Source organism: Cherax quadricarinatus, chromosome 30 (genome assembly GCF_038502225.1).
Source record: "Cherax quadricarinatus isolate ZL_2023a chromosome 30, ASM3850222v1, whole genome shotgun sequence".
Lineage (NCBI taxonomy): Eukaryota > Metazoa > Arthropoda > Malacostraca > Decapoda > Parastacidae > Cherax > Cherax quadricarinatus.
Window position 1 is genome coordinate 2,388,504 of NC_091321.1, and position 17,165 is coordinate 2,405,668.

At 37.5% G+C, this 17,165-nt stretch overlaps 1 protein-coding gene across 10 annotated transcripts in view; it reads left to right on the forward strand.

The window, feature by feature from the left end:
* Nf1 (neurofibromin 1) overlaps positions 1–17,165 on the forward strand; it is a 644,633-nt gene that overhangs the window by 306,868 nt on the left and 320,600 nt on the right. For all 10 annotated transcript variants that reach the window (XR_011392599.1, XM_053781766.2, XM_053781772.2 and 7 more), the window contains 4 exons: positions 2,013–2,151; positions 14,140–14,304; positions 14,439–14,540; positions 16,814–16,951. Coding sequence is in view for 9 of the 10 variants with exons in the window: in XM_053781766.2 (XP_053637741.1) it covers positions 2,013–2,151; positions 14,140–14,304; positions 14,439–14,540; positions 16,814–16,951 (544 nt within the window). In the remaining variant the exon portion in view is untranslated. The remainder of the gene's footprint in view (positions 1–2,012; positions 2,152–14,139; positions 14,305–14,438; positions 14,541–16,813; positions 16,952–17,165) is intronic.

Here is a 17,165-nt window from a genome sequence, read left to right on the forward strand (position 1 = left end):
CCGGAACTCTCTCCAGGTATACTCCAGGTATGTGGTAAGTGTGCACCACATAAAACAAATCCTGCAGCACGCAGTGCATAATGAGAAAAAACCCGCGACCATGTTTTTGGATTAAAACAGCGACTTTATGGTGTATTTCGTGTGTTTTTTACAATGGTATTCGCAGTTTCTTGGTCTCATTTGATAGAATGGAAGATATATTGCAGAAATAGAGATGATTTTGATTGGTTTTAGTACTGAAAATGGCTTGAAACTGGGCTCAAAGTATCAGAAATGTTCGATTTTTGCCCATGTTCAAGAGTAAACAAATGACATCACGTGTCCAATGCATGTCAGATGGTGGGTCTGATATGCATTCATGAATGCGCTGATATTATGTATATAAATATTATAGTGTTGCATGACAGTAAATCTTCTGTTTTTTGGTGTGAATGAAAATTCATTATGTGAACAAAAAAATCTAAGTGGAATTCACTTGTAAATCCTGAAAACAACTAATAAGCAGAGGAAATGTTATTTTAGTGCCAGGAATGCCTACATTGTTTTTCTGAACCCTATTTTGAAATTGGAATATTTTGAACTTTGTGTGAAATTGGCCAAATTACCAATTTCTGATCACTTTATTGGGTAGTTGAAATGGTTAATTGGGCAATTTCTTGTGTTCAATCGATAAAATAGAATTAATACTAGCGAAATAACTAAGAATTTTGTCAACTGAAATAATGTAATTGGCCTATAATGGGAGTCAAAGTGGGCAAAATCGCCTATGCATTAAGGATGATGCAGCAAAATTCGAGAGAGCATAATTTCATCAATTTTTCATCAAATTTTGTACTGTTTGTTTTACTGCCTTCAGAAAAATGTTCTCTACCATTTCATAAGAAAAATTAAACAAAAAAATTGTTTTTAAATCCTTGGACCCGGTGAACAAGTTTCAGATCAGGGGTCTGGACCCTGAAAGGGTTAAGGATGCTAGGAGTTCCCAATAATTTAGGTGTTTAACAGAATTTGTGTTGACAGTAAAAGTTCTCTGAATATTCTCTAGATCTACCATACTAACTGTATTTTGAAGGGTCTTGTTATTTGTCTTATCAATTTAGTTGCAGTTGTGATAGTAACACTTTGGTGTTTTTAATGTAAAATCTTCCAGTATTGTATCTCTTAGGTCCTTTACATTCCTCTTCGTCTCTGTCAAGCAGGTGGTTTGATTGGGATTCATACTTGTTCTGGTTGGAACAAGTAAGAGTCCCACTCATGTCAATTTTATGAGTAGATGTGCTATTGGAGTGTGAGCAAGGTAATGTTTATGAAGGGATTCAGGGAAACCTGTTAACCAGATTTTAGTCCTGGAGGTGGGAAGTACAGTGCCTGCACTCTGAATGAGGGGTGGGGATATTGTAGTTTGGAGGGGCATCTGAGCTGTAATGTCAGCATTCCTCTGGCAAGACAGTGGTGAAGTGATTGGTGGTAAAAGTGTTTCCTCATTTTTGGGTCACCCTTCCTCAGTAGGAGATGTCCGGTGTGTTAAAAAAAAGAAAAAACTTGTATGGGTCTTAATTTCTTGATTGTTTCTGTAGTAGAATAGTTGAAATTTGTTCTTGTATACTGGCATGGATGTTTACCACTGTAGTATCATTTGTGAAAGATGATACAGCATTACAATTTGTTTCTCTCTCTCAGGTTTGAGAGTTATAAAACAATTTGAGTAAATACTGGTCCTTGAAGAACAGCTCTAAACTGTGGAAGTTTCTTATTTTACTTTGTTGGCTGTTATTATTTGAGCCCTGTTTGTTAGAAAGTTGGAGATTCATCTGTTCTCTCTGAAGTTTGACAGGATGTGATTCGGTGGCTGTGTTTCAACAGTAATTTCACTTTCAGACAGTTCAGTTGATTGATGATGGGCAATTAAAACAATAAAAATTAAAAATGATAATGTCACAGCAAGTGAATTTTAATAATATTTTGTTAGTTATATTGAGTAAAATAGTACAATAATCTACATCCTTTAACAGGACAGAATTTCTACAAAAATGGTTCGTTGTATTACCTGAAGTTGCATATGAGAACATCCATGCTGCCTATATCTACAATGGCAACTCCTGGGTGAGAGAGTATACAAAATACCATGACAGAATATTAGCACCACTGAAGGTAAGATCAGCACCACTTAATTTCCTAATATAGTATCTCATTTGAAGAGAATACAAGAAATTTGTCTTTTAATTTATTTCTTTTGGATCTTGGCTTCACATTATATTATTCTCAGTAAGCTACAGGAGGTAAAAGGTGGCATGCTTGGGACACATGTTATGTTGGGTTATTAAAAAATCTACAAGTATGCCAGTTTCTCAAAAAAAAAAAAAATGGTCATGCTGTTTCTTGAGATTGGAGCACTGAAAAAATGAGAGATGTATATTATTATTTTGGATGTTGTATAGTAAAAAAATCCATGAATATGCCAACTTGTATAAAAATTACAAAAATAAAAATGTGGGGTTTACGGAGTTCAGTGCATAATATACCACAGATTTACTCTTATGTATATTTACCTACTTTTCATAAATTTGTTAATGATTTTTTCCTGATCCCCTTCCTTTGATGCTTTTAATAGTTTATTACAAACTTTATTCTTCATATTGCGTGATTTTGCTTTTTCCCAATTCCAGTACCAGGCACTTACCACTAAAATTTCATCAACCATTTATTTCTGCACTTGTTCGATTTGTCTTGTTCTTCTTGTAGGTATTTAGTTACTTTTTATTGAATATTTTAAATAGGTCTTTTGTATTATCTACAGAAATGTTCATTTTCTTTTTGTTGTCTGGAAAATCAATTATATAAATTAGAAACAATGAGGTAAACACTTACTCTTGTGGTGCCTTATTAGTGACAGTATCCTGTGAGGTCATTTTGATTCTTATTTTTATTCGTATTTTTCTTCCATATGAAAAAAATTTAAATTATTTCTATACAGTGGACCCCCGGTTTTTGGCTGGTGCAGAAATCAGCCAGTTCGGAAATCTAGCACTTTTTTTGGCTAAATATTCCCCCAGATTTCGTGCATCTGCTCAGAAATCGTTGGTGTCAGACACGTTCACCTGGACCGCTCATATGTTTGTGACTCATTCCTTTTTTTTTTTTTATTAGCACACTGGCCGATTCCCATCAAGGCAGGGTGGCCCAAAAAAGAAAAACTTTTACCATCATTCACTCCATCACTGTCTTGCCAGAAGAGTGCTTTACACTACAGTTTTTAAACTGCAACATTAACACCCCTCCTTCAGAATGCAGGCACTGTACCTCCCATCTCCAGGACTCAAGTCCGGCCTGCCGGTTTCCCCGAATCCCTTCATAAATGTTACTTTGCTCACACTCCAACAGCACGTCAAGTATTAAAAACCATTTGTCTCCATTCATTCCTATCAAACACGCTCACGCATGGCCGCTGGAAGTCCAAGCCCCTCGCACACAAAACCTCCTTTACCCCCTCCCTCCAACCTTTCCTAGGCTGATCCCTACCCTGCCTTCCTTCCACTACAGACTGATACACTCTTGAAGTCATTCTTTTTCGCTCCATTCTCTCTACATGTCCGAACCACCTCAACAACCCTTCCTCAGCCCTCTGGACAACAGTTTTGGCAATCCCGCACCTCCTCCTAACTTCCAAACTACGAATTCTCTGCATTATATTCACACCACACATTGCCCTCAGACATGACATCTCCACTGCCTCCAGCCTTTTCCTCACTGCAACATTCATCACCCATGCTTCACACCCATATAAAAGCGTTGGTAAAACTATACTCTCATACATTCCCCTCTTTGCCTCCAAGGACAAAGTTCTTTGTCTCCACAGACTCCTAAGTGCATCGCTCACCCTTTTCCCCTCATCAGTTCTATAATTCACCTCATCTTTCATTGACCCATCCGCTGACACGTTCACTCCCAGATATCTGAATACATTCACCTCCTCCATACTCTCTCCCTCCAATCTGATATTCAATCTTTCATCACCTAATCTTTTTGTTATCCTCATAACCTTACTCTTTCCTGTATTCACCTTTAATTTTCTTCTTTTGCACACCCTACCAAATTCATCCACCAATCTCTGCAACTTCTCTTCAGAATCTCCCAAGAGCACAGTGTCATCAGCAAAGAGCAGCTGTGACAACTCCCACTTTGTGTGTGATTCTTTATCTTTTAACTCCACGCCTCTTGTCAAGACCCTCGCATTTACTTCTCTTACAACCCCATCTATAAATATATTAAACAACCACGGTGACATCACACATCCTTGTCTAAGGCCTACTTTTACTGGGAAATAATTTCCCTCTTTCCTACATACTCTAACTTGAGCCTCACTATCCTCGTAAAAACTCTTCACTGCTTTCAGTAACCTACAGTATTTAGATAAAGGTAGGGAAGTTTTTATTGCATTTATGGATTTAGAAAAGGCATATGATAGAGTGGATAGAGGAGCAATGTGGCAGATGTTGCAAGTATATGGAATAGGTGGTAAGTTACTAAATGCTGTAAAGAGCTTTTATGAGGATAGTGAGGCTCAGTTTAGGGTGTGTAGAAGAGAGGGAGAATACTTCCCGGTAAAAGTAGGTCTTAGACAGGGATGTGTAATGTCACCATGGTTGTTTAATATATTTATAGATGGGGTTGTAAAAGAAGTAAATGCTAGGGTGTTCGGGAGAGGGGTGGGATTAAATTATGGGGAATCAAATTCAAAATGGGAATTGACACAGTTACTTTTTGCTGATGATACTGTGCTTATGGGAGATTCTAAAGAAAAATTGCAAAGGTTAGTGGATGAGTTTGAGAATGTGTGTAAAGGTAGAAAGTTGAAAGTGAACATAGAAAAGAGTAAGGTGATGAGGGTATCAAATGATTTAGATAAAGAAAAATTGGATATCAAATTGGGGAGGAGGAGTATCGAAGAAGTGAATGTTTTCAGATATTTGGGAGTTGACGTGTCGGCGGATGGATTTATGAAGGATGAGGTTAATCATAGAATTGATGAGGGAAAAAAGGTGAGTGGTGCGTTGAGGTATATGTGGAGTCAAAAAACGTTATCTATGGAGGCAAAGAAGGGAATGTATGAAAGTATAGTAGTACCAACACTCATATGGATGTGAAGCTTGGGTGGTAAATGCAGCAGCGAGGAGACGGTTGGAGGCAGTGGAGATGTCCTGTCTAAGGGCAATGTGTGGTGTAAATATTATGCAGAAAATTCGGAGTGTGGAAATTAGGAGAAGGTGTGGAGTTAATAAAAGCATTAGTCAGAGGGCAGAAGAGGGGTTGTTGAGGTGGTTTGGTCATTTAGAGAGAATGGATCAAAGTAGAATGACATGGAAAGCATATAAATCTATAGGGGAAGGAAAGAGGGGTAGGGGTCGTCCTCGAAAGGGTTGGAAAGAGGGGGTAAAGGAGGTTTTGTGGGTGAGGGGCTTGGACTTCCAGCAAGCGTGCATGAGCGTGTTAGATAGGAGTGAATGGAGACGAATGATACTTGGGACCTGACGATCTGTTGGAGTGTGAGCAGGGTAATATTTAGTGAAGGGATTCAGGGAAACCGGTTATTTTCATATAGTCGGACTTGAGTCCTGGAAATGGGAAGTACAATGCCTGCACTTTAAAGGAGGGGTTTGGGATATTGGCAGTTTGGAGGGATATGTTGTGTATCTCTATATATGTATATGCTTCTAAACTGTTGTATTCTGAGCACCTCTGCAAAAGCAGTGATAATGTATGTGTGTGGTGAAAGTGTTGAATGATGATGAAAGTATTTTCTTTTTGGGGATTTTCTTTCTTTTTTTTGGGTCACCCTGCCTCGGTGGGAGATGACCGACTTGTTGAAAAAAAAAAATATACAGTGGACCCCCGGTTAACGAACTTTTTTCATTCCAGTAGTATGTTCAGGTGCCAGTACTGACCGAATTTTTTCCCATAAGGAATATTGTGAAGTAGATTAGTCCATTTCAGACCCCCAAACATACACGTACAAACGCACTTACATAAATACACTTACATAATTGGTCGCATTTGGAGGTGATCGTTAAGCGGGGGTCCACTGGTGAAAGTGTTGAATGATGATGAAAGTATTTTCTTTTTGGGGATTTTCTTTCTTTTTTGGGTCACCCTGCCTCGGTGGGAGGCGGCCGACTTGTTGAAAAAAAAAAAAAAAAAAAAAAAAAATAATATATATATAAATATATATATATATATATATATATATATATATATATATATATATATATATATATATATATATATATATATATATATATATATATATATATATATATATATATATATATATATATATATATATATATATGTATGTATGTATGTATGTATGTATGTATGTATGTTTATAGAGGGGCAACTGATATATCGGATCATTATTTAGTTGTAGCTACAGTTAGAGTAAGAGGTAGATGGGAAAAGAGGAAGGTGGAAACAACAAGTAAGAGGGAGGTGAAAGTGTATAAACTAAGGGAGGAGGAAGTTCGGGCGAGATATAAGCGACTATTGGCAGAAAGGTGGGCTAGTGCAAAGATGAGTAGTGGGGGGGTTGAAGAGGGTTGGAATAGTTTTAAAAATGCAGTATTAGAATTTGGGGCAGAAGTTTGTGGTTATAGGAGGGTGGGGGCAGGAGGAAAGAGGAGTGATTGGTGGAATGATGAAGTAAAGGGTGTGATAAAAGAGAAAAAGGTAGCTTACGAGAGGTTTTTACAAAGCAGAAGTGTTATAAGAAGAGCAGAGTATATGGAGAGTAAAAGAAAGGTGAAGAGAGTGGTGAGAGAGTGCAAAAGGAGAGCAGATGAAAGAGTGGGAGAGGCACTGTCAAGAAATTTTAATGAAAATAAGAAAAAATTTTGGAGTGAGTTAAACAAGTTAAGAAAGCCTAGGGAAAGTATGGATTTGTCAGTTAAAAACAGAGTAGGGGAGTTAGTAGATGGGGAGATGGAGGTATTAGGTAGATGGCGAGAATATTTTGAGGAACTTTTAAATGTTAAGGAAGAAAGGGAGGCGGTAATTTCATGCACTGGTCAGGGAGGTATACCATCTTTTAGGAGTGAAGAAGAGCGGAATGTAAGTGTGGGGGAGGTACGTGAGGCATTACGTAGAATGAAAGGGGGTAAAGCAGCTGGTACTGATGGGATCATGACAGAAATGTTAAAAGCAGGGGGGGATATAGTGTTGGAGTGGTTGGTACTTTTGTTCAATAAATGTATGAAAGAGGGGAAGGTACCTAGGGATTGGCGGAGAGCATGTATAGTCCCTTTATATAAAGGGAAAGGGGACAAAAGAGACTGTAAAAATTATAGAGGAATAAGCTTACTGAGTATACCAGGAAAAGTGTACGGTAGGGTTATAATTGAAAGAATTAGAGGCAAGACAGAATGTAGGATTGCGGATGAGCAAGGAGGTTTCAGAGTGGGTAGGGGATGTGTAGATCAAGTGTTTACATTGAAGCATATATGTGAACAGTATTTAGATAAAGGTAGGGAAGTTTTTATTGCATTTATGGATTTAGAAAAGGCATATGATAGAGTGGATAGAGGAGCAATGTGGCAGATGTTGCAAGTATATGGAATAGGTGGTAAGTTATTAAATGCTGTAAAGAGCTTTTATGAGGATAGTGAGGCTCAGGTTAGGGTGTGTAGAAGAGAGGGAGACTATTTCCCGGTAAAAGTAGGTCTTAGACAGGGATGTGTAATGTCACCATGGTTGTTTAATATATTTATAGATGGGGTTGTTAAGGAAGTAAATGCTAGGGTGTTTGGGAGAGGGGTGGGATTAAATTATGGGGAATCAAATTCAAAATGGGAATTGACACAGTTACTTTTTGCTGATGATACTGTGCTTATGGGAGATTCTAAAGAAAAATTACAAAGGTTAGTGGATGAGTTTGGGAATGTGTGTAAAGGTAGAAAGTTGAAAGTGAACATAGAAAAGAGTAAGGTGATGAGGGTGTCAAATGATTTAGATAAAGAAAAATTGGATATCAAATTGGGGAGGAGGAGTATGGAAGAAGTGAATGTTTTCAGATACTTGGGAGTTGACGTGTCGGCGGATGGATTTATGAAGGATGAGGTTAATCATAGAATTGATGAGGGAAAAAAGGTGGGTGGTGCATTGAGGTATATGTGGAGTCAAAAAACGTTATCTATGGAGGCAAAGAAGGGAATGTATGAAAGTATAGTAGTACCAACACTCTTATATGGGTGTGAAGCTTGGGTGGTAAATGCAGCAGCGAGGAGACGGTTGGAGGCAGTGGAGATGTCCTGTTTAAGGGCAATGTGTGGTGTAAATATTATGCAGAAAATTCGGAGTGTGGAAATTAGGAGAAGGTGTGGAGTTAATAAAAGTATTAGTCAGAGGGCAGAAGAGGGGTTGTTGAGGTGGTTTGGTCATTTAGAGAGAATGGATCAAAGTAGAATGACATGGAAAGCATATAAATCTATAGGGGAAGGAAGGCGGGGTAGGGGTCGTCCTCGAAAGGGTTGGAGAGAGGGGGTAAAGGAGGTTTTGTGGGTGAGGGGCTTGGACTTCCAGCAAGCGTGCGTGAGCGTGTTAGATAGGAGTGAATGGAGACGAATGGTACTTGGGACCTGACGATCTGTTGGAGTGTGAGCAGGGTAATATTTAGTGAAGGGATTCAGGGAAACCGGTTATTTTCATATAGTCGGACTTGAGTCCTGGAAATGGGAAGTACAATGCCTGCACTTTAAAGGAGGGGTTTGGGATATTGGCAGTTTGGAGGGATATGTTGTGTATCTTTATATGTGTATGCTTCTAGACTGTTGTATTCTGAGCACCTCTGCAAAAACAGTGATAATGTGCGAGTGTGGTGAAAGTGTTGAATGATGATGAAAGTATTTTCTTTTTGGGGATTTTCTTTCTTTTTTGGGTCACCCTGCCTCGGTGGGAGACGGCCGACTTGTTGAAAAAAAAAAAAAAAAAAAAAAATATATATATATATATATATACATATATATATATATATATATATATATATATATATATATATATATATATATATATATATATATATATATATATATATATATATAAAAGAAAGAAATCACCTTAACAGATACAGTAAGAGTAAGATTATTGTGTTTGAAGATGAGTTGTCAGTGTGACCTGCGCTTAACCCTTTCAGGGTCCGTCCCGTAGATGTACGGCTTTACGTTCAGGGTCCAAACCGTAGATCTACGCCATGAGCTCAGCTCACTCTGATAAACTGTGAGTGGTACATTTGGGCCTAGATATGAGAGAATACATCTATGTGGTATGTGTGCACCACATAAAACAGATCCTGCAACACACTGTGTATAATGAGAGAAAAAAAATGAAATCATGATTTTTCGATTAAAACAGCAACTTTGCAGTGTTTTTTCGTATGTTTTTTATAGTTGTATTTGCGATTTCATGGTCTCATTTGATAGAATGGAAGACATATTACAGAAATAGAGATGATTTTGATTGGTTTTAGCACAGAAAATGGCTTGAAACTGAGCTCAAAGTAGCGGAAATGTTAAATTTTTGCCGATATTCAAGAGTAAACAAACGACCTCACACATCTAATACACGTCAGCTGGTGGGTCTAATATACATTCACAAATATGGTGATGATATTTATACAATTATTACAGTATTGCATAACAGTAAATCTTCTATTTTTTGGTGTGAATAAAAATTCATTATGTGAATAAAAAATCAAAATGGAATTTATTTGTAAAGCCTCAAAACATAACTAATGAACAGAGAAAATGTTAGTTTAGTGCCAGGAATGCCTACATTGTTCATTCTGGACCCTATTTTGAAATTGGAATATTTTGAACTTTGTGTTAAATTGGCTAAATTAACAATTTCCGATCACTTTATTTTGTAGTTGAAACAGTTGACTTGGCGATTTCTTGTGCTCAATCGATAGAATAGAACTAATACTAGTGAAATAGCTAAGAATTTGGTTGATTGGAATAATGTAATTGGCCTAAAATGGGAGTCAAAGTCGGCAAAATCGCCGATTCGTAAATATCACTGACACATCAAAATTCGCGAGAGCATAATTTCGTCAATTTTCCACCAAATTTCGTACTTTTTGTTTTATTACCTTCACAAAAAGATTCTCTACGATTTCATAAGAAAAAATAACAAATTTTTTTTTTTGAAAATTCTTGGACACTGGTGCGTGACTCCAGATTTGGGCCTTGGACCCTGAAAGGGTTAAAAGAATATTAATATAGAATTATTTTTCTCCTCAAAAAACTAGTGTAACAATCCATTAGCTAGTAAGATAAATTAGTTAAGTATCTTAATTATTAAGTTCAACACAAAACTTATTCAGAAACCTAGTTGATACAGATTTTAACCTTTTATTAAATGACTTACGCGAATCAGACAGCAACTGTAATTATTATACAGCAGACCAAGCTAAGACATTACTCAGAGATATCAATAACATAACTATCTTTAATTACAATGTCAGATCCTTCAGCAAACATTACGATGACCTCACAGCATTACTCAATTCCCTTAATTCCAGTATCTCAATCATTACACAGAAACTTGGTTAAAGCCTGGCACTACAGATGTCAATGCCATTCCTGGATACATAGCTATACACATCTGTAGGACAGACCAGCAAGGGGGTGGAACAGCTATATACTCAAATCAGCTTGACTGTATCAGTAATTCTTGCACAAGGGATGAGCATGGTGAATATATTATAGCTAAATTTAAATCAAAAGACCTGCAAAAACCTCTCACAGTCATAAACATCTACAGAGTACCACATTCAAACATTTACCACTTTAGTGAAGAATTAGGGAATTAGATAACTGATGCACATATAAACAAAGACCACCTAATACTAACAGATGATTTCAACATAAATCTACTACATGACCAGGACCCACAAATAACTGAATTCACAAACACTATGAGCAACTGCTTGTTGCTACCAACAATGTCAAAACCTATAAGAATCTCCCAGAATAGTATCTCTTTATTGGACCACATCTGGACTAACACTGTATCTTTTTCAAAATCAGGCATAATCATAGACAACACCACAGACCACTACCCTACCTTTCTCATAACCAACCTAGGTAAAGTTACCTTCAGACTGCATAACAAAACAGCTGTAAATAACTTTATAGCAGCTATGAATAATGTCGACTGGCATAATGAGCTTGAAACATATACAGACACTAATGAATGTATTAATAATTTTATAAAAAGAACCCACTACCTCTAAACAAGCATTGCCCTAAACAAACTAAACAGCTCACAGCAAAGAGACTAAATAGTCCCTGGCTAACACCCACCATCCTCAAATCCATTAACACAAAGCACCAATATAAAAAACAGTACAGAATGGATCAAATAACTAGAGACCAGTCTAAACGTTACTCGTCAGCCCTTACCAGCCTGATAAGAAGGTCTAAAAAATTGTATTATGAAATCAGATTACAAAACATCAAAGGTGATATAAAAAAGACCTGGAAAACCCTATCTGAAATTCTAGGAACTAAAAGGATACCCAAAAACAATCAAATTAACAAAATCAGACGAACCTCTACTCCCATCAACTGAAACAGCAAGCAGACTCAGTATTTTCTTTTTCACTGTAGGAAAGAATCTAGCAAGCAAAATCTCAAGCTCAAACACCCGTCCATCAGACTACCTCACAGGCACCTACCCGCATACAGTATTCCTAGCTCCAGCCAACTCAACAGAGGTCTTGCTCATCATCAACACCCTTAAGAAGAAGGCAGGAGACATAAACAACTTGCCTATTTTTATGTACAAAAAAGCTTCACAAGTACTGTCACCAATTATTGCAACACTATTTAACAAATCCATTGAATCCTCCACCTTCCCAGCAGTTCTCAAAATAGCGAGAGTTACCCCGATCCACAAAGGAGGTGATCAAGCCGACTTGAATAACTATAGACCAATATCTACCTTAGCACAACTCTCTAAAATCTTTGAAAAATTAATTCATAGACGGATCTGTTCCTACCTCATCTCAAACAACATACTAAACCCCTGTCAGTTTGGATTCAGGAACAATAAAAGCACAAATGCTATTATACACATGCTAGAGCTAATACAGTATATACCGCTCTCGAGAAGGAAGAAGTCCCACTGGGAATTTTCATTGACTTACGTAAAACTTTTGATACAGTCGACCATGAATTGCTGCACACTAAATTAACACACTGTGGTATAAGAGGCCACTCCCTCAACTACCTAAAGTCATACCTTAGTAACAGAAGCCAATACGTGTATGCAAATGGTGCAAACTCTTCCACACAACCAATCACAGTAGGAGTCCCACAGGGAAGTGTCCTAGGACTACTACTCTTTCTCATCTACATCAATGACCTACCAAATGCATCACAGCTACTCAAACCCACATTATTTGCAGATGACACTACATACGTCTTCTCACACCCAAACCCAGCCATACTCACCAACACTGTCAATGCTGAATTGCAGAAAATATCTACCTGGATGATGACGAATAAGCTTAATCTAAATACTGACAAAACCTATTTCATGCAGTTTGGAACCAGAGCTGCAAATGTTCCACTTAATATAACACTAAATGGATCACCCATCACAAGACTCACAGAGGGAAAATTCCTTAGAATCCACCTAGATAGTAGCCTCAAATTCCAGACACACATACAACAAATTTCCAAGAAAATCTCTAAGACAGTAGGCATACTATCAGAGATATGGTACTATGTTCCATAATCAGCTCTCCTTGCCCTGTATCACTCACTCATCTACCCTTATCTCACATATGGAATTTGTGGATGGGGGTCAACAACATCAAATCACCTAAGGCCTCTACGGCTGCAATCAGAATGATGACAAATTCCCACTCGCGTCAGCCTTAACAGGACACACGACCATGACACAAGACAGATCTCATTTTGATGTACCCCATGCCCATATCACGTATCACACTGTGTAAAAACTCTGTGTACATTAAGGGCCCCAAAATCTGGAATTCATTACCAGAATATACTAAATTAACCAGGCCTGAAAATTAATTTAAGACTCTTCTAAAAAACCACTTTCTCGCCCAGGACTAAATAATCAACACTCAGTATTTAACATTAGCAATAATTCTCCCTGTTACTTAAATCTTAAAACTTCAAGACAGCATACAGTAAATTGATCATCTTGTTTGTTATACATTGTAATGCGACAAATTTGTACAATTACATATAATGCTTCGATTTCGAAATGTTCAAATTTCATTGTTTCAAATACTCAATTCATATTGTAAATTGTTTACTGTAATTTCTACCACTGAACCTTTCATTGCTTGTTAATTTTAAGTTAATTTTAAGCCTGCCCATAATGCATTGCTTACAAGGGGCTTTTGGCATGTACACCCAACTACTATAATTCCTTGTACAACTATGTATCATGTCCAAATAAACTATATGAATATGAATATGAATAATTATACCCTTGTCCTGTATACATAAAGTTGAAAAGAGAAACTTTCATTTTTCTCTTTGGACCACCCTGCCTTGGTGGGTTACGGCTGGTTTATTGAAAGAAAAGAAGAAGAATTTTAATGAACATAATGTTTGATTTGAGAGAATTCAGGCAGCTAGGTTTAATTCTTTAATAGTAGTAACTCTAGATAGATGAGAAGAGAGGTTTTGAAAAAGAACTAATTTTCTGCTAAAATTCTCATAATAAATTCACTCAAGATGCTGTGCCCAATAATTAGCCAAGACATTGGAATATGAGTAGCAATCCCTTTGCCTGCTTAATTATTCCCTAACACTTAATATTTTTCTTATCTCTGATTACTCATCTAAGGTGGTTTTAAAGCTGTCTCTTTTTAATTTTGTTTTTAACTTGAGGGCAGTAATATGCAGATTGGATAGTGCCTTTTAAAATGGTTACTTGGTACTTAGAAAAAAAGGTGTGTGTGTAAGGAAGGTATCCATCTAGATAATTTGATAACGATTTATGCTACAGCTTTTAAAATCCAGTACAATAAAGAAAAATTTCTTTATTGTACTTGATGATCCAGAATATCTAACTTTACAGTATAAACACTAAAGGATTCTTTTAAAGGGGCATAAGAAACTGATCTTCCTGGATGCACCTGCAAGATTGAATGATTACATTGAACCTGAGCAGCAGAAATTACCTGGAGCTACTACATCCTTAGATGAGGACCTGAAAGTCTTCAATAATGCTCTCAAATTGTCTCATAAGGATACCAAAGTTGCAATTAAGGTAAGATATACTCTGTCTCATATCAGTGAGTGAGTATCCATTAAAGAATTATTTACTAAAAGATTTGGTTTATTGCATCTCAAAGTTTATTTACAGCTTTGGACTTTTTTATTATTTTGATATTCTATTTTCAGGTTGGACCTTCAGCCATTCAAGTAACATCAGCTGAAAAAACAAAAGTACTCTCACACTCTGTTCTGCTCAATGATGTCTACTATGCTTCAGAAATTGAAGAGGTTAGTTGTTCAGATATTTTGGAGTGGACTTGTCAGCAGATGGGTCTATGAAAGACAAGGTGAACCATAGGATTAATGTGGAAAAAAAGGTGAGTGGTGCACTGAGAAGTCTGTGGAGACAAAGAACCTTATCTATGGAAGCAAAGAGAGGAATGTATGAAAGTATAGTGGTACCAACACTCTTATATGGGTGTGAGGCATGGGTGGTGAAGGTTGCAACAAGGAAAAAGCTGGAGGGAGTGGAGATGTCTTGTCTGAGGGCAATGTGTGGTGTGAATACTATGCAGAGAATCCATAGCTTGGAGATTGGAAGGAGGTGTGGGGTTTCTAAAAGCATTATCCAGAGGGCTGAGGAGGGTTTGTTGACATTTAGAGAGGATGGAACAAAATAGAATAACTTGGAGGGTGTATAACTCTGTAGTGGCAGGTATGTGGGGGAAGGGTTATACTAGGAAAGGTTGGAGGGATGAGGTAAAGGAGGTTTTGTGTGCGAGGGAGTTAGACTTCCTGCAAGCGTGCATGAACGTGTTAGACGGGTAAGTGGAGGCAAATGGTTTTTATGACTTGACTTGCTGTTGGAGCGTGAGCAAAGTAACATTTATGAAGGGATTCAGGGGAACCAGTTAGCCAGACTTGAGTCCTGGAGGTGGGAAGTACAGTGCCTGTGCTGTGTAGGGGGAGGGGGGTGGAGATATGTTGCAGTTTTTTAACTCTAGTTTTAGAATGCCTCTGACAAGACAGTAATGAAATGTGTGAAGATGAAAGTGTTTCTTCTTTTTTGGGCCACCCTGCCTTTGTGGGAAATGCCCAATGTGTTAATAAAAAAGAAATACATGCATGTAATGATAGACCTATAGCACTAACGTCCCACATCATAAAATTCTTTGAAAGGGTTCTAAGAAGCAAGATCGCCAACCACTTGGATACCCAACAGTTGCATAACGCAGGGTAGCATGGATTTAAAGCAGATCACTCCTGCCTCTCACTACTACTGGACCACTGTGACATGGTCTTGGATGCACTAGAGACCAAACAATGCAAATGTAGTATACACTGACTTTGTGAAAGCCTTTGACATGTGTAATTGTAGTGTAATAGCACACAAAATGCATGATAAAGGAATAATGGAAGAAGTGGGTAGATGGGTCTTTAACTTTCTAACTAGTAGAACACAAAAAGTAATAGTAAATGGCTGGTGACAGTAAAATAAACCCTTGATTTAATGGTCTTTAATTCAGCGAGCTTTGGGAATATCAGATAAAATGTCAATTGATTTAGAAATGATAGGTAATACAGTGGTTGCATACGAGTCTGCTGTCATTAAGATTGTGGCAAAACTATCTTTTCTCTATCCACCACAGTCAGAATTAGCAGCCACCTGCTTTTCTTTGGTAGTCCCTTATATCGATGGTTTACAGTATTTGTGATGCCTTCTGATGTAGTATATTTATTGGTATTTTGGCCTGATTACCTCTTTTATTTTTGTGTGATTTTATTATGGAATCTACCCCTAGGGCAGCGATTGGTGAAATTTGCATGGAATTCAGGTAACTGCCAGTAAATTTTATTGAATGCCATAATAATTATAATCTTACTCAGAGGCTAACAACACATCAAGCTATGTAAACTACTGCACTTGTCTCCACTCCCATCAATCTAACATGCTCACAGAAGTCTGCTAAATGCTCAAGTCCATAACACTCAAAACAACCTTTCCTTCTCCCTCTAGCCCAGCAGTGGGCAAACTACAGCCCGTGCCGCATGTGGCCCGCCAAAGGTTTTCATGCGGCCCGGCAAGATCGAGTCATGTACTCTCTTTATTTGGGGACAAAATGTTAGTAAATTTGAAAAAAAAGTTGCCACACAATGCCAAATAATATTGTGGAACATTAACACGTTACCCGCAAATGGCTGTGAATTTCTGAATGTGGCCCCTGCATTGAAAAGTTTGCCTACCCCTGCTCTGACCTATCCTGGGATGGCTTCAATGCCTCTTGCCAACCCAGACTTATACACCTTCTTGGTCATATTATTTTGCTCCATCTTCTCTGAATGTGAAAACTACCTTAACAACTCTTCCTCATTCCTCTGAATTATATCTTTAGTGCCTTACACTGTCTTAATTTCCATGCCGAATTCTCTGTTCTTTTGTATTACACAGATGTAAAGTATTTTATAAAAAAATTTATTACTAAGGCCTTGTACATTATATACAACTAATGTTATTAAGTAATGACATTTTTTAACATAACTAATATATAAAATGTTTTCAGGTGTGTTTAGTTGATGATAACCAGTTTACCTTGACTATTGCCAATGAATCTGGTCCTCTGTCATTCATCCACAATGACTGTGACAACATTGTGCAGGCCATCATCCATATTAGAGCCAGATGGGAACTCTCTCAACCAGTAAGTATATACTAGTTACAAGTAAAGAGTAACCAGAAGAAATAGATTGCTGTATAGTGTGGAAGATTAACCCTAATTAAGGTTCTGATTGTATTACAGTATTGGCATACAGTTTCAGCTATGGGGCATTGGAGACTCCCACCGAGGCAGGGTGACCCAAAAAGAAAGAAAATCCCCAAAAAGAAAATACTTTCATCATCATTCAACACTTTCA